This window comes from Ctenopharyngodon idella, chromosome 11 (genome assembly GCF_019924925.1).
Source record: "Ctenopharyngodon idella isolate HZGC_01 chromosome 11, HZGC01, whole genome shotgun sequence".
In the NCBI taxonomy this organism is placed as follows: Eukaryota; Metazoa; Chordata; class Actinopteri; order Cypriniformes; family Xenocyprididae; genus Ctenopharyngodon; species Ctenopharyngodon idella.
In genome coordinates, this window is record NC_067230.1 from 8,980,698 (window position 1) to 9,007,674 (window position 26,977).

At 36.2% G+C, this 26,977-nt stretch overlaps 1 protein-coding gene across 13 annotated transcripts in view; it reads left to right on the top strand.

Annotated features, from left to right (window-relative positions):
* si:ch211-86h15.1 (uncharacterized protein LOC558435 homolog) overlaps positions 1 to 26,602 on the top strand; it is a 30,291-nt gene extending 3,689 nt beyond the window's left edge. The window contains exons 1-7 of one of the 13 annotated variants that reach the window (XM_051912843.1): positions 7,670 to 8,550; positions 8,890 to 9,135; positions 9,208 to 9,332; positions 9,972 to 10,036; positions 11,805 to 14,374; positions 14,637 to 14,731; positions 15,057 to 15,703. In XM_051912843.1, coding sequence (XP_051768803.1) covers positions 8,370 to 8,550; positions 8,890 to 9,135; positions 9,208 to 9,332; positions 9,972 to 10,036; positions 11,805 to 14,374; positions 14,637 to 14,704 — 3,255 coding nt within the window. In that variant the 5' untranslated portion in view covers positions 7,670 to 8,369 and the 3' untranslated portion in view covers positions 14,705 to 14,731; positions 15,057 to 15,703. Of the gene's footprint in view, positions 1 to 7,636; positions 8,551 to 8,889; positions 9,333 to 9,971; positions 10,037 to 11,804; positions 14,375 to 14,636; positions 14,732 to 15,056; positions 15,704 to 17,034; positions 17,341 to 17,692; positions 18,148 to 18,640; positions 18,706 to 21,337; positions 21,455 to 23,910; positions 24,835 to 25,128; positions 25,257 to 25,395 lie in introns of those variants that run through there. The other 12 variants (XM_051912849.1, XM_051912848.1, XR_007932655.1 and 9 more) reach the window with 12 other exon arrangements.
* The last annotated feature ends 375 nt before the right edge of the window (positions 26,603 to 26,977 follow it).

Sequence of the window (26,977 nt, forward strand, 5' to 3'; positions counted from 1 at the left end):
CTTAAGGTTATCTATAAGCTAGTGTGCTCCAAACCAATGACAAAATTCCTATTTAGAAGATATACAGTAAGCATTCAAAATTTACAGTCTCTCACCTCCGCCAATATGGATCAGCGATTATGATGACATCATTCTGAACTTCTGTCCAATCATGCTCTCTAGAATCTGAAGCGTCCCGCCCCCTACACAAAATAGACGCCGAAGCGTGAAATCGGTCACCTGTAGGGATGCACCAATACCGATACCAAACTCGTGTACTTGTATCTCACGTGATGTAACTGACAGAATTTTCTGTGCACAGAGACACCGGCGGCAGCAGCAGAAACAATGTCAGCCTCAGAGGTGTGGAAATACTTCAAAATTAATGATGACAACACACATTGCGAACTGCATGCTTTCAATCACAATTCGTTATCGATTAGTGAAGGCGGGATACGCGGAATCGCGCTGAATAACACAGACCAGAAGCGCTCTCTCTTTCTTGCGCGCGATCCGTTCTCCCTGCGTCTGAATGGTCAAATGCACACATAGTTGTCAAAATGTCCATGGTGTGGAGTATCTCACGTAAATACAGTCGGTTATGGCTTAAGTGGACGTAAACATTTGGGTGAAAACAGGATATGTGTCAGTATCCATGGATTCGGTCTTAAAGGGACCGTAGCCTATATTTGTCATCAATGTTAAAAAAACAAAAGATGTTAAATAAATGTATACATGGTAAATAAACCTACTGTATCTGAAAAACAATTTTGTTTAATTTGTATCTCTATAGTATTTGTTGTATTGTTTGTAATTTGTTTGTAAATTTCTTTTTATATAACAACAATTATATATATTGGTAATTATGCCCTTTGAAGGTTATTGGACACTGAAATTTTTGTTCTTTAAGTTTGTGACAAGCACATAAAAATTATTACTTTTTTCATTAGAGTAATAATGAAGAAGCTGTCCTTCATTAGTCTCACTGTGTTGTGCAACATCAAAAAAAAAAAAAAAAAGAGAGAGAAATTAATAAATATATAGGCATTGGCATCGGTATCGGCGAGTACTAGAAAAAAAGTATCGGTACTCGTACTCGGTCCTTAAAAAATGGTATCGGTGCATCCCTAGTCACTTGTTCACACAATTATGATTTTCTATATGATGAATGGCACTATATAGGGGATAGGAAACGATTCAGACAGTGTAAATATGCTTTCCATTGGGACGAATGAAGTTAGTGTCACTCGAACCGTCACAGCGTGCACATGGTCTGCTCCGGTCCAGAGACACGTTAGCACAGAGCAGATCATGTGCAATTATGTATCAGACCTATTTGAATTCTACACAGAATGCTATATTTCAGCTTTCCTGTTTTAGTGGAAATTATGTCAAAGCATTAAATAATGCTGCGTGTTTCAAGGCACTTCAGTGGGACTTTAAATGAAAATAACCTTGTGGTCACCCCTTTCATTGCCTCGATACACCTTTTCAAAGACAAGTCGCACCATTCTTTTAAAATCCATATTTTGTTGTGTGTTATTTGTGTTAACACACTGTTTTTTGAACCAGTCTGTAGGCTTTGGGCCAAATGTCACATGAAAATTAAACAGGTCTCATTGCATCCGCTTGTCAGTGTTAACGGCATTTACTCATTTACTCACCCTCAATTGTTCCAAACCTGTATAAATTTCTTTGTTCTTCTGTACACAAAGGAAGATATTTGGAATAATATTTGTAACCAAGCAGATCTCGGGCCCCATTGACTACCATAGTATTTTTTTTCCTTCTATGGTAGTCAATGGAGGGACGAGATCTGCTTTGTTACAAACATTCTTCCTAATATCTTCCTTTGTGTACAGCAGAACAAAGAAATGTATACAGGTTTGGAACAAGTTGAGGGGGAGTAAATGATGACAGAATTTTCATTTTTGGGTGAACTATTCCTTTAATCAGCTAGTTCTTTTTATTGTTGCCGTTTTATTTGATTTAACTATCTAAATATTAGAGAGAAGAAGAAAACTAAAAAACTTTTAGATATCAATCTGCATATACAATGGAAATCTGTTATGCTCATCTTTGCTCACTCCTTTGAAGGTATCTTGAGTAAAATGGCTTTATATTTAACAAAGCACATATAAAAGACCTGAACAGGATGCGATGCAACCTGTTTTACAGAATACGGAAGTTTGTTGCGCATAACCCCTGTTGAAAGACTAGCTCATAATACTCAGACAGTCTCTTGCTGCTATTTACTGGTGTAATGATCTAACCCATGTTTTTGGTAAACCGAATCAAAAAATTCACTGAGATGAATCAAAATCCTACTGAGTAAAATTCTTTTGAGTCTTCTGTCTGGCCTTTCAGTTGGGTTGACTCCCCTTCAGATTCGACTCAATTCTCAACGCTAACGAAGTATTTTTACCATTTAAAAAAAAAAAAAAAAAATTCAGCATCATTACTCCAATCATCAGTGTCACATGAAAGAAAAAAGAAAAAGGAAAAAAAAGAATTAGAGATGCAGAATGGGCTAATTGTTAAATAATGTGATGCAATGTATCACTACTGCTTATCTAAAACATGGAAAATTCAGTATTTAAAGCATGCCATAGGGCTAGGCGATATAAAATCTGTATTTCATTAAATATTTTTTGAATTTCATATCCTGCCCAATATTTTCCTACAAACAATGTTCGTATTGAAGGCTATGAAAACAAACATGAATGTAACCATGTATGTTATATGCGCAAAAAAGGGCCTACATTCTAACACTCTGACACTACAATCTAAACACAAAATAATGCTTTTTAAAGCATAAGTTACATTCACTAACTAAAACTGAAAATAAAAAAAGCACATAGTAATTTTTAGTCTATTATGATTACCCTACAATAATACCTTTACAGTTACTGCTATCATAAAAATACACTTAGGTGTAGGTTCGAAATTCTACATATGGCACATTTATGTTCGCAAACAAAAACAAATAATCAACAACAAATATTTTAGCTAAATGTATATTTTAGTCAGAATTATTGCGCTCCGTCTGTTTGGCGCGCATGCGCACGGCGGCGCTCGTTCACGGAAGTTTGTGCTTCCACTCCTGTCTCCTGGACAGCTAAATGGAAATATTTTCTCGACTTTCTAACATTTACAGATGGAGAAAATGTCTGTGAAATGTAAGTTATGCACTGAGGAAATTATTGGATGTCACTTTAGCTTAAAGATTATAAATAGAAACGTTTCCACCAATCGCTGCACAAGTTAAGGTTACGTATGATGAAGAAAGCGTGCTAATGCTAGCCCTCCCGGAACCCAAGAGGCGGTACTCCACAGAACGTGATTGACGCTGATTGGACTATAGCCTATAGACCTTATGTAGCCCCGCCCCTTTTCAGCGCTGCGCTCATTGTTTTTTGACTTCCGGCTTGTATTTCCACAGCGGTCTTATGTATTTATGAAAGAACTGCTCATTTTAAAATCTTCCCAGTCATTTGTTAAGACATCTGCTTTAAACATAACAATGCTCATGATAACTTTCATTAACTCTACAACAGGTAAATCCACTTCACCAGCTAATTATTCTTCAACAGCGATGCCATGGAAATATACAGAGCTACCGTAAAAACGGAAGTTCAAAGACAGTATTCTAAAGATGGTGGCGCGCTTGTTTCTCTGGTAAATAAGGTCTATATCCAGAGGCAGAACAAAACAGCCTATCAGTGACAGCTAGCGTAACACTGTGGTTGAAAAAAATCCGTCCCTTTCTCACTTTGGTGGTGCGTCGCCCTATTTCCCTAATGAAGAAACCACCCCTGAACTAGAGTCTAATTCCTTTTACTCTTTAAAACATCAGAAGTGTTATCCTTGCTTTCAGCTCATTCAGGGATAGGTTATTTCCATATGTGCCCAATTAGCATGCATTCTACAACAGTTCCAACCTCACGAGGCAAACTATTAATCAACTTCTTAAACAGTGGCAGTGCGACTGCATCCTCTCATGGGTCATTTAAATAGACCAGACAAGCCGTTAACGACACATCACTTTCTAAGTGCAACATCATGGCGGCTGTTCATGTGGGAAGCTGGTGGAAACACCTCTTGACAAGAGCATCATAGAACAGCTGACAAACCCATTAAACCTCATAATATGCTAGATTGCCCTTCAAGAGACTTCATGGAAAAACGCACCTCTGCATTTTCATGTACGCCTATTACTGCTAAAAATGGATCACTATGACCTCCCTATGAATTGCGTCAGTCAAGATCAAGATTGGATATCTATTCTGTTCTTTTTCCACATAACAGGGTGTGTGTTCCAGTTGAATTCCATTTGATTGTCACCCACAGACCTACAATGATGCCTCAATGCCATGAACATCCAGGAATGCTTCTCAGAATAGCATCCTTTAAATGCAGTTTGTGGGCCTAATATTAGTCTTTGGAATTCGAAATATAGATTTCAAAGACATGCATATTTTTCATTCTCAGCAGTTAACGGCGATCATTCCATAGATGAATGCATGGAAATCACAACGCTTTTCGATTCAAACATTTGTGATGATTATATGACATCCATTTGAAAAGGTGGGGCAGGGATGGGACCACATTCAAATGTTCTCTGCGGAAACTATGCCGGCAATGGTCCTAATTTTGTTTGTCTTCCATGTCTGGATTCCAGTTGGGACGTTAAAGAAAGCTGAGCCCCATCCCAGGCTTTATCGGAGAGTAAAAATATGGCCTACAAGCTTCTCTGCTCGTCCCTCACTGTTTATATCTGACTCTGGGCTCCAGTGACCTTCTCCCATGTCATCGAGAGCACAAATTTAGCGCTTCGGTTTCTGGAGCGACCAAATAGTTAGACAACATTGAAGACGGGGTGAGAATGCCCATGATGCAGATACGGTTACTCTTACTTGAAGAGACATAAACGGAATAGTGTAAACATCCCAGTCACTGGAATGCAAATCTAGGAAAGTGACATAGATACCAGGCATATCCCTGACTTCAATGACTTGATAAACAAAGACAGGTTCCAGTCAAGGCAGCTTCCTACATAAACACAACACAAACTTCCTACACTCTGTTTGAAAGGATAAAGCTTGTTTATGACAGAACTGGGTTTTTGGAGTCGCCCGTTACAGTGGCATGTTGCAGAGTGTTTTTGAGGGGCGTTGGGATGACACAGAATGACAGTTATGTTGTAGTTGTGCTGACATGTCTGTGGCATGTTCATGCCAGCGCAGTGGCATCTGATGTGTCATTGTTTTTTTCAGTGTTTTAAATACCAAGTTCTGACTGATTTGCAATGCTGATGCAACACATGATTAAAAACCAGTGAATTTTTTTAAGATTCATTCTAAGCTATTTTAGTAAATTTGTGTAATGCTGTCTGATAGATTAAAATACGTAGATGATTTTATGTTTTTATTTATTCATCCATTACACTACTGGTCAAAAGTTTGGAAACATTACTATTTTTAATGTTTTTGAATGAAGTCTCTTATGCTCATTAAGGCTGCATTTATTTCATAATAAATACAGAAATTGTGAAATATTATTACAATTTAAAATTATGGTTTTCTATTTTAATATACTTTAAAATATAATTTATTTCTGTGATCAAAGCTGAATTTTCAGCATCATTACTCCAGTCTTCAGTGTCACATGATCCTTCAGAAAACATTGTAATATGATGATTTGATACTCAGTTATTATTAATGTTGAAAACAGATGTGTTGCTTAATATTTTTTTGGAACCTGTGATACTTTTTTCAGGATTCATTGATGAATAAAAGGGTAAAAAGAACAGCATTTATTCAAAATATAAATCTTTTCTAACAATATAAATCTTTACTATCACTTTTTATCAACTGAACACATCCGTGCTGAATAAAAGTATTAATTTCTTTCAAAAAAAAGAAAGAAAAAAATACTGACCCCAAACTTTTGAACGGTAGTGTATATTGTTACAAAAGATTTCTATTTTAAATAAATGCTGATATTTTTTAACTTTTTATTCATCAAAGAATCCTGAAAAAGTATCACAGGTTATAAATAATTTTAAGCAGCACAACTGTTTCCAACACTGATAATAAATCAGAATATTACAATGATTTCTGAAGGATCATGTGACACTGAAGACTGGAGTAATGATGCTGACAATTCAGCTTTGATCACAGAAATAAATTATATTTTAAAGTATATTAAAATAGAAAACCATAATTTTTAAACTGTAATAATATTTCACAATATTATTGTTTTTTCTGTATTTATTATGAAATAAATGCAGTCTTAATGAGCATAAGAGACTTCAATCAAAAACATTAAAAATAGTAATGTTTCCAAACTTTTGACCGGTAGTGTATGTATGAAGTGCGCTATATAAATAAATGGCTCATCTATAGATTAAATATTTTTTAAATATATAAGTATTATTTTTCTTTTTACTTACTGTACTTTTGCATTTTCCTAGGTCACACATATTGTTACATTTCTTCAGGTTTAATTTGTATTTTTGTAATGTTTTTGAGTCTCTTATGGTCACCAAGGCTGCGTTTATTTGATCAAAAATACAGTAAAAAAAATTAAATATTACTACAATTTATAATAACTGTTTTCTATTTAAATATATCATAAAATGTAATGGCAAAGCTGAATTTTCAGCATCATTACTCCAGTCTTCAGTGTCACATGATCCTTCAGAAATCATTCTAATGTGCTGATTTGGTGCTCATGAAACATTTCTTATTATTATCAATGTCGAAACAGTTGAGCAGTTTAATATTCTTGTGGAAACTATGATGCACATCCGTGACATTTCAGGATTATTTGATTAATAGAAAATACAAAAGAACAAGGTTTATTTGAAATAGAAATCTTATGTTATATTTTGCATATGTCTATACGGTGACTTTTGATCAATTACATCCTTGCTGAATAAAATGATTAATTTCTTAAAAAAAAAAAAAAAAAATCGTACTGACCCCAAACAATAGAATATATTCTGCAATTCATCTAAAATAGATGACTGATTTGCTACATATAAGGTGTTTTATGTACAATCGTACAAATCTGCATAATATTTGGTTCTTTGAGAAGAGCAACTGGTTACTTTTTACTGAAATGGCAATTAGCAATAAAGTAATGTGTTTTGGCACTAATCTGAGGTGGTCTGAGGAGAGAGTTTGTGACCATAGTTGGAGAATAGTAGGCAGGTGGCCAGGCAAGGCCTGTCGTGAGGAAGAGTGGAGCTGACAGCTGGCCCTGTCAAACAATGACTTATTCTTCACAGCACTGTAAATCTGCTCTCAACCGCACACACACTCCAAAGGCCCATGTGCGTTTGACCGCATGTAATTATACAATTATTCTCCTCGGACATTGCATAAATTCTTGTTATTTAAGTTCAGTGTCAATATTTTAAAGCATTTGAGGTGGTTTCTAATATTTGATGTTGATGATTTGTAAAGCTGTTTCTTAAGTTAATGTGTTTAGGTTACTTTTTCAAAGTACAAATACAATAAATGTTAATTAAACACCCTTAGAAAAAAGGTTCAATGGGGGTTCTATATAGAACCCTAGGGTTCTTGACTCAACAGAATGCTGCAGAGATGACGTATTTTTTTAGGCCAAAACCTGTAAATGAGTCCCATCGTCCCAAAGTTAATGGGTTTTTTGAATGGGATTTTGGTTAAAAGCCTGAAATAAGGTCTGTGGTGAACACAAGTTGCTAAATGATGTTAAATAGAATACTGTAGAACCTTTTCTTCTAAGAGTTACATTCATGTTTCCATGGTAACAGAAAGTGATCTCAGCAGGGAGAATGAGAAAGAAGGATGTGAGAAAGATGTGAGGTGTTATTTAGAAGGTGAAAGGATGTGAATTGATTAATTGATTTGCCGAGGGGAGAGAGATTATGCAGCGTATTTTTTCTCAAATCTTGAACTCTTGAATCAAAATTAGAGGGAGGGAGATTTATAGTTTGTAATAGACCAAAGGGCTTTTTTTTTTAAACACAGATGAACAGTCATTTGAGGAAAAACAATGTCATTTAAACTTGTTTTAAGAATCTCTGGAATATTTAACATTCTACAGTCAGATATTTTCACTTTTATAGGCTGATCATATTTCATTACAAAGCTGTAATAAAATACTAATATTAAACAGGCAATTTGGGATTAGCAGCAGTCAAATAATGAATTTATTTTTAAATATAAAATTACATTTTTTTTTTTTGTAAGAAAAATCAAGTATACTCATCACTCATCCAGACCGGCAGGTGGCGCTGATTATCATCGAGCTCAGCAGGATGAACGCAACCAGAATGTTATGGATGTGGAAATAAGAGCTGGCTAGAGACTTTTAAAGTGACATTTTATTAACGTACAATGTCTAAACTGCAAATTTTAAGCATTGTTCTGACAGAGAGATTAACTTTAGCTGCGCAGGAGATATTCAAGGCTGTGGAAGACATATTTTCAGAGTATGATGATGAGATTTGTCGCTCCAGACAGGAGATTGAGTTGCTCAAGAAGAGACTGCAGCAGGCAGGAATTCAGATGGATTCTGGTTAGTCAGTTCACCTTAAATCTGATTCTGATACTTATTTCTTTCATGTTATGGATTTTATGAACACGAAATTTCGCTAGAGTCTTCAATTCGTTTACCACAGCCCTTTAAATCAGCCATGATCCTTTAAATATTATACATTATTAATATTAGCATATTGAGATGTTAAGATTGTGCCAGTAAAGTCACTAATTTGGAATTTTGTATTATGCATTGTTCTTTGTTATTCACGTATTATTTTTTACCAATTTACTATTGGCGTATGTACTGTACACATGACATAATTCCCCCGTTTAAGATCTTTAAGATCTAAAGTATGTTTATTTTTTATAATTGTAGAAATGCAGCCCTGCTCCTCTGAGACTCAAGCTCAGAAATATACACAGGCATTTTCAGAGGCATGGAGATCTGAACATGACTTGAAGGATACAGAAAAGCATGTAAAGCTAGAAGTTTATACACACCAGGAGGAGAATGAAGTACAAATCCCTGTGTGCAACGAATCAGCACCTTTATCACCATGTATGGACATTTACCATGACCAGATGCCCAGCAAAGACACTGAACCCCAAATGATAGATAGCAGTGAGAATACTTTTCCATTTATTAACCAAGCACCTCAAATTAAGATTGAACCTGAGACTAATACTGAAACAGGTATCACCTGTCAGGCGCAGCAGCACATCACAAGATACAGCTTGAATGATTCAGCGGCCAGCGATGTCAGCAGAATCAAAGTCAGCCACATTGGCTCTCCTAGACATAAGACACAAACATTTAACGTAAGTCTGTGTATATACAAAAAAAAAAAAAAAAAAACGATGGAAGGTTGTTTCTGCCACTGATTAAAAAAATATATATAAAAGGTAATTGTGACTTTTTATCTCGCAATCTCACTTTTCACTATCTCACTTTTTCTCGCTATTTAAAGTTTTAATCTCATAATTCTAACTTTTTTTCTCAGAATTGCAAGTTAAAATCTAGCAATGCAGACTTTATAACTTGCAATTGCGACATTATCTTACAATTTGAAGAAAAAAGCCAGAATTGACTTGTGAGATATAAACTGGAAATTGTGACAAAAAAGTCAGATTTAGGAGACATAAACTCTTAATTCTGACATTTATCTTGCGATTCTAAGTTTATATCTCACAATTCTGAGTTTTTAACTTGCTAATTCTGAGTTTATATCTCACAATTCCGAGTTTTTAACTTGCAATCTCACAGTTCGGAAAAAAACTCACATTTGTGAGAAGAAAAAGTCAGAAATTTGTGATAAAAAGTTGCAATTACCTTTTTTTATTTTTAATTCCGTGGCTTAAACAAGCTTCTATAGAAATGTAAAGGACTATTTTTTTTTTTTATTGAATTGTAAGACTTTTATCCATAAATGTGAGCTGATGGATGTCGTTGTTTTACAGCTGCCCCTCAGAAATCAAGAGATGTTGACGCAGCATAGGATGGAGCTGGCTCAGATAAAAGAAAGGTACTTTTTGATTCTTTAGTGTTTCAACTGAGCTGATTTGAGTTGACTTGAAGTCAACATAAAGTGTGCACTAGCTTGACGGCAGAAATCCTTTGCCTGTCATACATGTAATTTGCTAATAATGCTCAAATGTGACACTCCCATGTCAGTTCTAAACTAAGTTGTACGTAAATACAAACAAATTTCTTAAATATGACTTTTTTTTTTAAGCTTGCTACAGTCAATGTTATACTAAAAACAGTAAAACAGTCTCCAAAAATTAAATATTGTATTAAAAATGAATTGGCTGGCAAAGGATTTTGATGCTTTTGATTTGTGCTCATCCTGGGTGATTCTCACATACACATCAGAATATATCATATATGGTCGTTTTACTATTACTTAAATGTTAATTGCTAATTTTATCAGTGTCTCCAAAAATGAAATATTTTATTTTCAAATAAAACTTAAGTGGCTGCCGAAGGGTTTTGATTCTTTTTGATATGTGTTTATCAGAACATATCCTGGTCAAACCACACCATAGTCAAGTTTACTATAACTTAAATGTTGCTGTACTGTAACTACTGTTAGTTGCTTAATTCAATGGTGACTCTCTTTACTGTTGCACATGAGTCAAAATCTGCTAAGGGTTAATAATGGAACAACAGTTTTAAAAAGTGATTTTTCACTATTATTTACAACAGGATCTGCATTTTTCAAGGGTTTAAATGAAAGATTTTTGTTATAAGAGACAATAAAAACAACTTTGTGCATCAAAATGCTGAATGTAACATTTTTGACAAGCCAAACATGTCAGTCTCTGAGTAACATGTTATTTTTTTAAGCCACGAAATAAACTTAATTCCGTAAAATAAGTATCACGCAAAAAGCATTTATAATGTCTCCAGCACGTTTTATATTTAGCCAAAAATCAAACATAGTTTACCCCTCACACGGGTGATCACGTCCTTCAAAAACTTAGGCTGGCTGTCAGTTAGAATATTAGAACTAAAAAAATATTACCTTACGACGATGTATCTGTTTTCAAATCATTATCATTTGAATATCACAACATCAATGTCTGTCAAAAAATAACATGCACAGTACACAGTAGTATTTACAAGAAGCACAAGTCCAAGTAGTACACAGATTTCCTGGAAAACAAACACTCTTGGATGTTTTGACTAGCTCATTGCTTTCCGAGAAGAGGGAGAAAATGCCGACCTGAACGGCTTCAACATGCTGTCTGTCAGAGACAATAACGTACCTAATACATAACACACATGAGTATAAATTTGTTTTTCACTCACTGGAATTGAATCGGAATGATCAGGGAATTGAGTGAAATACATAACACTTCATGCTAAAGAGAATAAATGCCAATCCAATTGAAAAACTTTGCTGGGTTAGTGAACATCGTTCAACGTGTTGGTTCCTGACAGAAACAGGAAATTGTACGTTATACTTTGACGGACATTTTTTATGCATGAACTACGCATTCTGATTCTGACAATCCTAATTTGAATATTTTTTTTTAAATAATTTTCTATTCTTGACTGACTTTTTTTCATTATTTTGGCAATAGGTTCACTGTTAAATGAGTGATCTTGAAATGAGTCCCTGTAGTTGTCCAATTTGACTCTCATATGCTGATGTATTTATATAAAATAGAATAAAATATAACTATATTCTATTTATTATATTTTATATATTCCCTTTTAAAAAACGTCCTCCACCGATGGAAATGTTTGAATAAATCAATGAAATGGTGTAAAAATTTTCATTTCAGAATGTCTTCGAGAATCCAGCACCGTAACTCTGAGCGTAACAGTAAGAAAAGTCAACCGTATGTCTGTCAGGATGAAGTGTCACTATCTGACAAGTGTAAAGCCAACAATGCGAGAAACAGTCAGGCCTGGAGGGATCGTCTGAAAAAAGACCCTGTAAAATATGCTGAGTTCAAAGCTTTGGAAGCTGCAAGAGCAAAGGAGTACAGAAGAAAGAGGACTGCTGCTGCCATAGAAATTGATAAGGAAAATAATCGTGAGCGACAGAGAAGATTCAGAGCCAAAAAGAAGTTACAGTGTAGAAGAACAGAAGAAAAAGAGTGTAAAGCTGAAGAAGAGCCTCTCCCACCTAAGAAAATAAGAAAAGTCTTAACAAGAAACGAGCGGATGAAGAAACGAGAGTATGATAGGATAAAGAAAAGAGAGGAGAGGGAGAGGATGGGAGAACAGAAGAAAAGACAAATTCGTGAAAGAGATGCGTCCCGAAAGAGGGAAAAAAGAAGACAAAAAAAGACAAAAAAGCGAACTATCACTCCACAAACAAATGTTGGCTCTCCAAGTACATCTACAGGCTTTAGAACTGAATCAGCAAAACAGGTGGTAGTGTCACGGATGTCCAAAAAAATTCCGGCTGATGCAGAAAAGTTTGCGGACATGGTAATGGACTTCATCCATCACTGTATTCCTCGTAAACAAGCAGCTTTGAAAGCTAGAGGTCTGAAAACAGCTCGTCGACGAATAGATTTTGATGACCCATCTCAAGAAAAACTTCGATCCATGATTGAAGCTCTAAAGAAGAAGAAGGATACTGCATCCTTGGAGAAGAGGCGCCTGATTGTCACTAGTTTGATGGTTGCCAAAAAGTACAGAAGGCAACATATTGTATCAAGGCGCTTTAACCTTCGTCCAGCATATCTTACCAAATTATCAAATTCCTCATCCAATGAAGGTTTACGTAAAAAACGCAAGCCTGATGCCACTTGCATGGATGTTGTGAACAATATAACTGCTTTCTATCGTAATCCTAAGGTAGCACGAGAACTTCCTTACATGAGGACTGTAAAGAAACAACAACAAACATTCCTCATGGAGATCTCTCTTCAGAAAGCCTATGAACTTTGGAAGCTGGAAAATCCAGAAAAGAATTTTGTGTCCTTTGCTGTTTTCTCATGGCTTCGACCTTCATGTGTTCTTCTTCAGCGTCGGACAGACATAAACCATTGTCTCTGTGAATATTGTACTGGAGTTTTACTGAAGCTTCAGAGCCTGAACAGAATTCTCACTGCTACTAACAATGACAAGTGTATGAAACTCAAGATCAAAAACAAATATGAACTTATCAATTTTTCTCTATGTCCCAAAAGTGGCAACAGCAAGTACCATAATCTAAAGTGTATTAACAGAGCCTGCTCCGACTGTGGTGTATCGCTTCTCAAGGAAAAGTTCAAAGCGGTACTAGATTCGTATGGCAAACAAGAAGTGTCCTGGCAAAAGTGGGAGAGTAAGGCTTTCAACCATGATGGTAGACAAAAGACCAAGAAGGTTCAATCAACTAAGTGTGGCACATTCAAGACAATGTTTGATGAGTTATTGGGCGAAACAGACTTTTTGGCTAAACATCTCTTTACAGCCAACTGGCAGAACGACCAGTTTTCCCTTATCCGGGAAAAGTTGCCCAATACTTGGTCGCTACTCGTCATGGATTTTGCTGAAAATTACTCGTGCATATCCCATAACGAAATGCAGAAATGCACACAGCAGATAACCGTTCACCCAATTGTTTGTTACTACAAGTGTCCCACAGAGGGTCACAATCACACGGTCCAGGAAGCCTTGGTTTTTGTTTCGGATGACCTCAACCATGATGCCAATGCTGTTCACCACTTCGAAACTCTGGCTATAAAGCACCTAAAAGAAAAGCGAGGACTGAAGTTAGAGCACGTAGTTGAATTCACAGATGGCTGTGGCGCACAATACAAGTCAAAGGTGCCATTTGCTGATATTAGCAACTCCAAGGCTTCTCATGGTTTGTCTGTTGAAAGATGTTACTTTGGATCCCGCCATGGCAAGGGGCTCAGTGATGGTGTCTCTGGGGTTGTAAAATCATCTGTTCGATGTGCTGTCCTGTCATGTAGGATCACTATTAACAATGCAGAGGAGTTGTATAATTTCTGCAGTCTAAATTTGACAAAAGATGGCTGTGATGGGCAACTCTGTACATTTTACCTGGTTAAACAAGGTGAAATTCAGCGTGACCGTTTTATAACACAAGTGAAGTCTGCCCTTGCTGGAACTCGTTTTCTCCATTCTGTACGGTGTGTTTCTCCTGGGGTCCTGGATACTCGCGTGTATTCATGCTTCTGTGATGGCTGTATGAATGTTGATGATGGAAACCAGTGTTCTAACTCAAAATATGTCCTTCCCTGGCAACGACGTACCTTGAACATAGATGCTGAAATAGTTGATTTATACCAGCATGAAGAGGAGAACACCTTACCTTCTGCTACAAGTGAAGATGACCAACTTCCTGGTGAACAAACAGAAGATCTCTGGATGAAACTTACTAACCCAGGTAAGGGCTCCATTTCATAATAGCTCCAACTTTGAACATATAATGTGTTCTTGACACTTACCTTTTGTTTCATTGTAGTTATAAAAGATCTGACTTCAGGTTAAAGTCACTATTTGTTACTATATTACTGTCTTGAAATTCTATACTTATTTAAGACTAAGATATAGCCGCAGTAGCAATTTTAACTTGAAGTCAGACTTTAAAAAAGGTCCCTTTACACTCAGTACCACTATTAATCTAATTTGATTTCATTCCCTTTCAGAACTTCCAACTGATAACTTGGTAATGAATTTGTCTCAAGAAGATAAAGGAGAGGAAACAAATAATTAAACAAGTAATGAAAGGCCTATTGAAGTGCAGGGTGGGTAAAAAAATCCTTTGATTTTTACTTTATTATTCAGTTATCAGTACTACCTCTATATACCAGGGCCATGGTTTCATAAAGCTGACTTAAAGTTGAGTAGACAAAGCTGAGGCCATTAATGGACTGTTGTTACCATTGGCATCTTAGATAATTTAACATGAAGTAAGCTTTATGAAAGCGGGGCCAGGCATCACTTTTAATTGTGCTGTTTTATCTATGGAAGACAATCGGCTGGGAACTTGAGAATTTTATTGGAAATGTGCCTGGGATTAAAAAATGATGGAACTTAGTAAAGCAGTATTTATGATTGTATAATTTCAGGATTTGCAGATAGAAGATCTCAGGGATTATGCTGTGCTGTACACCTGTCCACCCAAGTGGTGCTTGGGTAGAGTTCTTCAACCACCAACTGATGGAGGAGTCCAGATGAAGTTTCTGGAGCAGTGCGGAGTCAGCAATTTGTTTTCCTGGCCCAAGACTCCTGATGTTGAACTATTAGATCCAGTCCACATATTTCATGGACCTGTAAACTTGATTGGACACCATCCAATCTCTGTTGATGAAGAGGAGTTTAAAAACATTAATGAGAAATACAAGACAATAAAGAAGAATGCATGTTAGTTGATATCAAGCATAATTCCAATATGGAGAACTGACTTCCCATGAATGACATTTCAGAACAAGTATATACTGACTGCCTCAGTAGTTACTCACGTTGAATTTAATGCTACGTTTAATTACCCTTTTGCAGATTTTTGAGAGAGGAACATGAATTGATTCTTTAGTGTCATCTGTGCTGATTTGAGTTAACTTATTCTAGTTAAATGAAGTGTGCACTAGCTTGACGGCACAAATCCTTTGCCTGTTATACATGTAGATTGTTAATAATGCTTAAATGTCACACTCCCTTATCAGCTCTAAACTAAGTTTGCATTTACTTTTAAATACAGACAAAATTTCTTAAATATGGCTTGGTTTTTTTTGTTTCAGGCTGTCTAAACAAGACAACCTGAACCACCCCCCAAGTGGTGTCCCCTCAGAAATAAGTGCATGACGCCCATGGATAAACTCATCTATGCACTAGTTCGCTTTCACTGCCTCGTGTTTATACTCGCGCTCTTTCAAACTATTTATTTCATGGAAAATGTTTTCAAAAAATGGGTTCATAATGGGAACCATGAAGACACTATATATGAAGTGTCTGACAGAACCCCCTAAGGTTCAGAACCTTTTCTTCTAAGATTTACATTTATGTTTCCATGGCAACAGAAAGTGATCCTCATGGCAGTGAGAAGAAGGATGTGGTGTGTTATTTTGAAGGTGAAAGGATGTAAATTGATAAATTGATTTGTTGAGGGGTGAGAGATTATGCAGCATATATTCCTCAATTCTTGAACTCTTGAATCAAACTTAGAGGGAGGGATGGAGATGTCCACTGTTTTCTAAGGATTTTGATTTATAGTTTGTAATTGACCAAAGGGCTTTTTAACACAGATGAACAGTCATTTGAGGAAAAACACTGTTCTAGTGTTTAAACTTGTTTCCTTCAAGAATCTCTTGAATATTACAAAACTGTAATAAAATACTAAAATTAAACAGTGGCAATATGTCATTAACCACTGTCAAATAATGAATTTATTTTTAAATATAAAGTTATATTTTTGTAAGGACAAGAAAAACCAGGGCTGTCCAAAAGCTGCAAGGAAGGTAGGAAGGCATCAAGGCACATTTTTGATGTTCTGAATGTTCTTGTCTCCTGAGATACCTTCATCTAATCTATTTTTTAAGGCAGCATAGATGTAGGCCTATCCTTTGCTGCCTTTGATATTCCACAATACTGTGCATTCCATTCTGTAAGCTAAAAAAAAAAAGATGTACATTTTTGACCAACTTTTTCCACTTTTGATGTTATTTCTAGCAAGAAATTGCTATTGTACTATCATTTAGTTATCACCAAAACTCTCTTTATTTCGTTGTAAATTATGAAATCGTTTTGCTACCTCAGAAGTCGGTTTCGTCAGGGTACCTTCGTGCGCAAACGCTGCCTGCAAAGTCATTGCCTGATAGGGCAGCGAGGCAACAAGTCAGTTGCCTAAGCCAGGGATGGACAAACTCTGTCCTGGAGGGCCACTGTACTTCAGAGTTTTGCTCCAACCCTGATAAAACTCAATTCCCTGTAGCCCTTCTAATAATCCAGAAGACACTGATTAGCTGGTTCTAGTGTGTTTGACTAGGGCTGGAGGAGCATGTCGGACGCAGGAACGCAGCTCAGGTTTTTATATACTCAGCGCTCATCCAGACCGACAGGTGGCGCTGACTATCATCGAGCTCAGCAGAACGAACGCAAACAAAACGGTAGACTGTTAGGAATGTGGAAATAAAAGCTTGACAGATACTTTAGTGACATTTTATCAACGTACAATGTCTAAACTGCAAATTTTAAGCGTTTTTCTGACAGAGAGATTAACTGTAGCTGCGCAGGAGATATTCAAGGCTGTGGAAGACATATTTTCAGAGTATAATGATGAGATTTGTCGCTCCAGACAGGAAATTGAGCTGCTCAGGAAGAGACTGCAGCAGGCAGGAATTCAGATGGACTCTGGTTAGTCAATTCACCTTAAATATGATTCTGATACTTATTTCTTTCATGTTATGGTTTTATGAACTCTAAATCTCGATAGTTAGAACGAGTCATTAATTCGTTTACCACAGCCCTTTAAATCAGCCATGATCATTTAAATATTATATATTATTAATATTAGCATATTGAGTTGTTAAGATTGTGCCAGTAAAGTCACTAATTTGGAATTTTGTATTATGCATTGTTCTTTGTTATTCACGTATTATTTTTACCAATTTACTCTTGGCATATATACTATACACATGGCATAATTCCCCTGTTTATGATCTTTAAGAACTAAAGTATGTTTATTTATTTTGTTTATTCATTGTAGAAATGCAGCCCTGCTCCTCTGAGACTCAAGCTCAGAAATATACACAGGCATTTTCAGAGGCATGGAGATCTGAACATGACTTAAAGGATACAGAGATGCATATGAAGCTAGAAGTTTATACACAACAGGAGGAGAATGAAGTACAAATCCCTGAGTGCAACGAATCAGCACCTTTATCACCATGTATGGACATTTACCATGACCAGATGCCCAGCAAAGACACTGAACCCCAAATGATAGATAGCAGTGAGAATACTTTTCCATTTATTAACCAAGCACCTCAAATTAAGAATGAACCTGAGACTAATACTGAAACAGGTATCACCTGTCAGGCGCAGCAGCACATCACAAGATACAGCTTGGATGATTCAGGGGCCAGTGATGCATCCAGTGATGTCAGCAGAATCAAAGTCAGCCACATTGGCTCTCCCAGACATAAGACACAAACATTTAACGTAAGTCTGTTTATATGCAAAAACAAAAACTATGGAAGCTTTCTTTCTGCCACTTATTTGAAAAAAAAAAAAAAATGAATTTTTACTTTATATTGTGACTTTTTATCTCACAATTCAGACTTTATAACTCGCAATTGTGAATTTATCTTAACATTCAAAGAAAAAAGTCATAATTGCAAGATATAAACTTGCAATTCTGGCTTTTTTCCTCACAATTGTGAGTTTATATCTCGCAATTCTGACTTTTTCTCAGAATTGTGAGATATAAACTGGAAATTACCACAATTCTAAGTTTATATCTCAAAATTCTGAGAAAAAGAGATAACTAGCAATCAAAAAATCTTTTTTTTTTATTTTTTTTTTTTAAGATAACTCGCAATTACCTTTGCGCTTCCATAGAAAACTCCTCTTAAAGTGAAGGACTATTATTTTTATTAAATTGTAAGACACTTTTATCCATAAATGTAAGCTGATGGATGTCGTTGTTTTACAGCTGCCCCTCAGAAATCAAGAGATGTTGACGCAGCATAGGATGGAGCTGGCTCAGATAAGAGAGAGGTACTTGAATTGATTCTTTAGTGTTTCATCTGTGCTGATTTGAGTTAACGTATTTTATTTAAATGAAGTGTGCACTAGCTTGACGGCAGAAATCCTTTGCCTGTCATACATATAATTTGCTAATAATGCTCAACTGCGACACTCCCTTGTCAGATCTAAACTAAATTTGTGTGTAAATAAAAACAAATTTCTTAAATATGTCTTTCTTTTTTTAGGCTGTCTACAGTCAGTGTTAAACAGTAAAACAGTGTCTCCAAAAATTAAAGGGTTAGTTCACCCAAAAATGAAATTTCTGTCATTCATTACTCACCCTCATGTCGTTCCACATTCGTAAGATCATCATCTTCGGAACACAAATTAAGATCTTTTTGATAAAGTCTGAGAGGTTTCTGTCCCTCCATAGAGATCCAACGCATGCTCTATGTGACTCCAGTGGCTTAAACTCAATTTTATGAAGCGACGTGATTGCTTTGTTTGTGCAAAAAAAACAAAATTTTATTATCCAAATATTATCTAAAGTGTGTTCACGCAACAATGTCAGGTCTCGCTTGAAGTTCTCCTGAAGCTTACAAAAATATTGCAGATCAATATTTTTGTAAGTAAACTGGTAAATTATGGTTTTTTTTTCGCAAACAAAGCACTCGGGTCGCTTGATTAACTTGAGGTTAAACCACTGGAGTCACATGGAGTACTTTAATGATGTCATTTCTACCTTTCTGGACCTTGAAAGTGGTAGTTGCGTTAGACTTCAGACTTCATCAAAAATATCTTAATTTTTGTTCCGAAGATGAACAAAGGTCTTACGGATGTGGAATGACACGAGAGTGAGTAATAAATGACAGAATTTTCATTTTTGGGTGAACTAACCCTTTAAATATTGTATTTAAAAAAAAAAAAAAAAAAAAAAAACTTAATTGGCTGGCAAAGGGTTTTGATGCTTTTGATTTGTGCACATCCTGGGTGATTCTCACATACACATCAGAATATATCCTGGTCAACCACACCATAGTCGTGTTACTATTACTTAAATGTTGCTGTATTGTAACTACTGTTAGTTGCTAATTTCCATCGGTGACTCTCTTTACTGTTGCACATATTTCTCAAAAACACATAGTTAGACAGCTTTAATTAATGTGAACGCTAGATTATGTCAATGAGAATTTCATGTTAAAGCAAAATTGATGTCAGTACTTTTATCAAAACATTGAATTATTACACTACAAATTTTTGGGGTCAGTAAGATCCCAAACTTTTGAACTGTAGTGTATATTTAAGCAATAAGTTACTATATTAAGATTATAGTCAGTCACACTAGACTACAAACTCCAATACCCTTCGGTCTTACACATGTGAACGCAGGGGTTGGCATCCCACTAGCCAGCTTTTCAGCAGATTTCCAGGTATATTTTTCTAGCTCCATTTCAGATGCGTGTGGCCGCGGCGCTCAGCAGATGTGTGCTAATATCCTCAGTGACTCAACTTCCTGCTGAGTTAATGGCCTTGCTTGGTCTCCAACAATATCCAATGTGTCTGCTTTTATTGTTCAGTCGACATTTGTGGCCTAGGAAGTGACCAGTGAAACAAGTCCTGTTTGGAGCAACACTGGTTGTTGTCCATGGTGATTGTGTAGCCAAGAGGTTTTTCAGAGGTTTTCTTATGCGCCATCTACGGCAAGATTTGGAGGGATAAGAAAAATCACACTCATTCACAGGGCAAAGTCAGAGGCAGTGATTTAGCCCGTTACTGCCTCTTCTTTTCTTAAAGGATTAGTTCACTTTAAAATTAAAATCACCCTGATGGTCCCCAAGCTTTATAATGGCAGTGAATGGAAACTTCCTGTTTGAAGCTCAAAATAGTGCATCCATCCATCATAAATGTACTCCACACGGCTCCGGGGGGTTAATAAAGGCCTTCTGAAGGGAAGCGATATGTGTTTGTGTAAGAAAAATATCCATATTTAACACGTTATAAAGTAAAATAACTAGCTTCCGCCAGACCGCCTTCCATATTCAACATACAAAAAAAAAGGTTTCGGAAGTTAAATACAGAAGGCGTAGAATGTAGCGTAAGCGTTTTGAACTGCGAGAGGCATTACACTTTCTTCGTAAGTTGAATACCAAAGGCGTTCTGGTGAAAGCTAGTTATTTTACTTTATAACACGTTAAATATGGATATTTTTTCTTACATAAACGTATCGCTTCGCTTCAGAAGGCCTTTATTAACCCCCCAGAGCTGCGTGGAGTACGTTTATAATGGATGAATGCACTTTTTTGAGCTTCAAACAGGTGGTTTCTGCAGTGCCATTATAAAGCTTGGGGGCATCAGGGTGATTATTAATATTATTCCGACTTTCTTGACTTTCTTCTTTCAGATTAATACATATACACCTAGGATGGCTTGAGGGTGAGTAAATCATGGAGTAATTTTCATTTTAAAGTGAACTAATCCTTTAACCTGTGCATGTGACAGAAAAGCTTCAACAGAAAAGGGTAAGATCTTAGTTGAAATAGTCTGCAGGTGTGACATCCCCTACCAAAATAGTTGTTTTGATTTGGCTAGTGGGACACCGCCCTAAAGAGGCAAATTGTAATGATAGTTCCTTTTTTAAGTTAAAATCTTTCTTGTTGTTTAGATTGGAAGATGAAGAGCGAAAGAAGGCTGCAGCAAAAGCTAGATCCCAAAAGCACAAGCAGAAAATATACGGGAATCCTGAGCTTCGTGAGGCATACAGGAAAAAGGAGAGAGAGAGGTATATTGCAGCTTGCATGAGGAAATATCGTTCAGGAGTTAGATGCTTTATTACCAATGCAAGTACATAATGCATCATATTAAGTACTATATTATTAACAGAACATGTATTCTTAATAAATACACTACCATTTAAAAGTTAGGGGTCAATGAGATTTACAGTATCTCACAGAAGTGAGTACACCCCTCACATTTTTGTAAATATTTTATTATATCTTTTCATGTGACAACACTGAAGAAATTATATTTTACTACAATGTAAAGTAGTGAGTGTACAGCTTGTATAACAGTGTAAATTTGCTGTCCCCTCAAAATAACTCAACACAGCCATTAATGTCTAAAAGTGAGTACACCCCTAAGAGAAAATGTCCAAATTGGGCCCAATTAGCCATTTTCTCTCCCCGGTGTCATGGGACACATTAGTGTTACAAGGTCTCAGGTGTGAATGGGGAGCAGGTGTGTTAAATTTGGTGTTATGGCTCTCACTCTCTCATACTGGTCACTGGAAGTTCAACATGGCACCTCATGGCAAAGAACTCTCTGAGGATCTGAAAAAAAGAATTGTTGCACTACATAAAGATGGCGTAGGCTATAAGAAGTTTGTCAAGACCCTGAAACTGAGCTGCAGCGCGATGGCCAAGACGATACAGTGGTTTAACAGGATAGGTTCCACTCAGAACAGGCCTCGCCATGGTCGACCAAAGAAGTTGAGTGCACGTTTTTAGCATCATATCCAGAGGTTGTGTTTGGGAAATAGACGTATGAGTGCTGCCAACATTGCTGCAGAGGTTGAAGGGGTGGGGGGTCAGCCTGTCAGTGCTCAGACCATACGCCGCACACTGCATCAAATTGGTCTGCATGGCTGTCGTCCCAGAAGGAAGCCTCTTCCAAAGATGATGCACAAGAAAGCCCGCAAACAGTTTGCTGAAGACAAGCAGACTAAGGAACCATGTCCTGTGGTCTGATGAGACCAAGATAAACTTATTTGGTTCAGATAGTTTCAAGCGTGTGTGGCGGCAACCAGGTGAGGAGTACAAAGACAAGTGTGTCTTGCCTACAGTCAAGCATGGTGGTGGGAGTGTCATGGTCTGGGGCTGCATGAGTGCTGCTGGCACTGGGGAGCTACAGTTCATTTAGGGAACCATGGATGCCAACAGAGCATGATCCCCTCCCTTCGGAGACTGGGCCGCAGGGCAGTATTCCAACATAACGACCCCAAACACACCTCCAAGACGACCACTGCCTTGCTAAAGAAGCTGAGGGTAAAGGTGATGGACTGGCCAAGCATGTCTCCAGACCTAAACCCTATTGAGCATCTGTGGAGCATCCTCAAACGGAAGGTGGAGGAGCGCAAGGTCTCTAACATCCACTGGCTCCGTGATGTTGTCATGGAGGAGTGGAAGAGGACTCCAATGGCAACCTGTGAAGCTCTGGTGAACTCCATGCCCAAGAGGGTTAAGGCAGTGCTGGAAAATAATGGTGGCCACACAAAATATTGACACTTTGGGCCCAATTTGGACATTTTCACTTAGGGGTGTACTCACTTTTGTGGCCAGCGGTTTAGACATTAATGGCTGTGTGTTGAGTTATTTTGACAGCAAATTTACACTGTTATACAAGCTGTACACTCACTACTTTACCTTGTAGCAAAGTGTCATTTCTTCAGTGTTGTCACATGAAAAGTTATAATAAAATATTTACAAAAATGTGAGGGGTGTACTCACTTCTCTGAGATACTGTATTTTTATTTTTATTTTTTAATAAAGAAATGAATAGTTTTATTCAGCTGTGAGGCATTAAATTGATCAAAAATGACAGTAAAGACACGTAAAATGTTACAAAAATTTCTATCTCAAATAAGTTCCGTTGTTTTTTTTATTATATTCTTGTTTCTATTCATCAAAAAATCCTGATAAAAATGTATCATGGTTTCCACAAAAATATTAAGCAGCATAAGAATATGGTTATGCACTAGAATCACATAAATAAATTAGTTTTACATTCAAAATGCAACAAAATAGAGATTATTTTGAATTGTAATATTTCACAATAATACTGTTTTTTACTGTGTTTTTGATCAAATACATGCTGCCTTGGTGAGCACTTCTTTCAAAATTACTTTAAAAAAATCATACCGACCCCATTTAACAGTGGTTCGCTCTCTCTTTTTTTTTTTTTTTTTGGTCAGGTCCCCTTTAAAATATTTTAATAAATTATGCAACCCCCCATAATCCAGTCATCTTTCTATAGTATATATATTATTGACTAAAACTCTCAGATAGAACAGTCTCCCTTATAATACCATCTTGCCTCTACACTTTGGGAACCACTGCATTACAGGTGGCATTTGACATGTTGCAGTGTATTTAGAAACGGGGTCTTTGTGAAAATCAGCTTTAGATTGAGCTTTTTAGAATCAGCTTGACAATGACTTACTGATATTTCTCATTTTTGTAGATATCAAAGACGAAAATCTCAGGGGAAAGTGAAATTTGCTAAAGATCTGAGCCCAATAGAATTGAGAAGGCAACAGAAAAAGTGGAGGAAGAGTTCTGCAGCATACAGGAAAAAGAAAGCATTTCAAGAGGTTTTAGACAACATTAAAGAAGACATTAATCAAGTCATCATAGAGCCAGTGCCGGCCACCTCCTCTGCTCAACATTACAGTGTTTTTTAGTGTTCACTGTGCAAAATATACTTGTATGCCTGTAACTCAACTGGAAGAGCATGTCACTAGCCAATGCCAAGGTCATTGTTACTATTCCCACAAAACATACTTGATGATAAAATCTATGTATTTAGTAAGGATAATCCACGGCTAGCTGTGTATTAAACAATTTTAATGAACGACGTGAAGGGAAAGAACCGCCTGACGTGAAGTGGAGGGTGGTTGCCTCCACAAAGTGCATTAAAATCGTTTAATGCACTGCTAGACGTGGATCATCCCACTTATACCATGGTCATTTGCCAACGTTGACAACACAAAGCTGTTATTGATGTTTGCAGGTCAATATTTGAACGAAAGGGTAAAATTGATGGTTATTCTCATCAGTTATGGCTCATCTAGTATTCTGCCTTTTGAATAAGACGCAGAGATAAAGTAGTTCATAAGATTACATTTGTTTCAATAAATTAATTATAGCAATTGTGCTTTAAAGCATCTGCCAAATGCAAAAATGTAAATATTCCATAAAAAAAGTAAACTGCATGCAGTTTCTGACAGAAATACTATAACATACACATTCATTCCATGTCGTCAGTGTAATAATTTCTTTAAAATGTACTTTTTTTTTTTTTTATGAATTATTTTTTTATATGAGTTATTTATGAATTGATATGCTCTTTATGAATTTTTAAATAAAATGTTTTTTGAAAGAAGCAGTTCCATGCAGTTTGCTTGCTCTTTTTGTTGCGAGTGAAGTCAAATGCATTTGCAAAAATTCGTTTGCCATTACGATGATGAAGGGAAAACATATGGTAAAATATGCATTGTATTTTAAGTAACAATGTTTAACTATGTGCCAAGTATAACTATTTACATTATTTGGACATTTGTTCGTGAGAATCACCCAATGAAAATAGGCCTATAGTATTACTCTGAGAGAAGCTGTTTATCAATAAATCCATGTAAATGTTCCTTTAATCAAAGTAATGTGCATTTCTTTTTCCCACAAGTAAACTGCAATCACAGCGGGAAAGAAACAAGAGCAATAAGAAGAGTGAAAATGAGGAAATGCACAGAGTAAAGAAGATCCGACACATTGAAGAAGTGCCGCTTGATAAAGAACAACAACAACAAACACGTAAGGACATTTTAATGAACTATGCTAATTACAAAATGTATCAATTACATTTTGAAAAAGTATTGGTTAGATATGGCATTTTACTTATCTTTTAGATGCACAGAATAAACGTAAAAGTGTCATTTTGTCTCTTCTTTAGAGTCCAAGACAAACCTGGCTGACATTTGTTTGGAAGATGTTCAGCATGAAGAGGAACTGTCTGAAAGTTACCCGCCGCATCACGATATTCATGGAAATCCACATGGTACAGGAGAGTATTTGTGTGTTGTGTGCCGCAGAAGATTCAGCTCACCAGGACTATTGAAAATCCATCTGAGAATTCACTCTGGAGAGAAACCCTACCACTGCAACTTTTGTGGGAAAAACTTTAGACAATCAAGCCATCTGAACACACATGTCAGAATCCACACGGGAGAGAGACCTCACATCTGTCAGAACTGCGGGAAGACGTTTATTGACTCGAGTGCAAGAAACAGACACTTCAAAAAATGTGTTCTTATCTCTCTGCATGGACAATGAAATCATAAGGAGAAGAATAAGGAGAATGGAAAAGAAGAAATCTTTTCCATTGTTTGCTGAATTGGAAATTTCAAGGTAAATCATTTTAAGGCTGGATTTTTTTTTATCAATCGATAGGTCCAATCCAGTGTCATAAAAACATGAACCATGAAAAGAATGAGTGTCAAGAACAGCCCCTGGCTTTAAAAAGATTTTTCACCTTGTTTTTCCACAGAAATTTCATTTGAACTCTTTGAAGCACTTGCAATGGTACATTTTCCACAGCATGGAACACATCCAAACTAAGCCAAGTACGGCTCACATTTTAACCATGTAATGCAGTGTTCATTTAATGAGCATTTCTTCTTAAGCTGTTCATGCCTCCAGATTTTATCTTGTTTCTTCCTTCTACATTAAATTAAATGTTTATTAGCTAGCATATTTATGAGGAATTTTACTACTTTATTTATTACTTTTTTTTTTAAGCAAACAAAATATTTCATTTTAATACATTTCTTTGGTCTCTTTTTTCACTGTTAGTATAGAATGTATAAACATTACTGCAGTTTTTAGTCTTTAATTTTTACAGATTTTTTTATAAGGTAAATTTTGTCTGTAAAGTCTATATATATAAATTACAGATTATGCTATCTTTTATTCTGATTTGTTTAGTTCTGAGATTTTGTCTTCATATGAACAGTAATTTTTACAACTGGAAAATAAAAATCAGTCAAAAAGAAAAATTACATGCTACTGTAATTGTAAAGGTACACTATGTAACTTTTCTTTGATCAAAATTAACACAATTAAAATAACAAGTCAATACATCATCAATCTTTTTTCTAAAACGTCTTTTTGTCTTTTTATCCTGATTCACTATGGTAAGCTTATTATAAGTTTTAATATAGACCTAGCTGGATGGTTTTCACAGGAAAAACCTGCATGTCTTGTCATATCAGTAAATGGAGATAGATAAAAAAAAAAAAAAAAACAGTGAATAGAGATTAGTTGTCACAACAAGTGAGAAAGGTTGGCATGGAGCATACAAGGTAAAGGTGGTTTTGGTGTGGTGTACGAAGGGAGACGTCTGGAGGATGATCTTAAAGTAAGTAAAAATAAATAACACATTATCAAGCCAGCAAATGTTGTCTTCTCATCATCTTTTACTCTACGTCCTCTAGTGTATCTTTTAACTTTTTTCATTAGGTGGCTTTGAAATATGT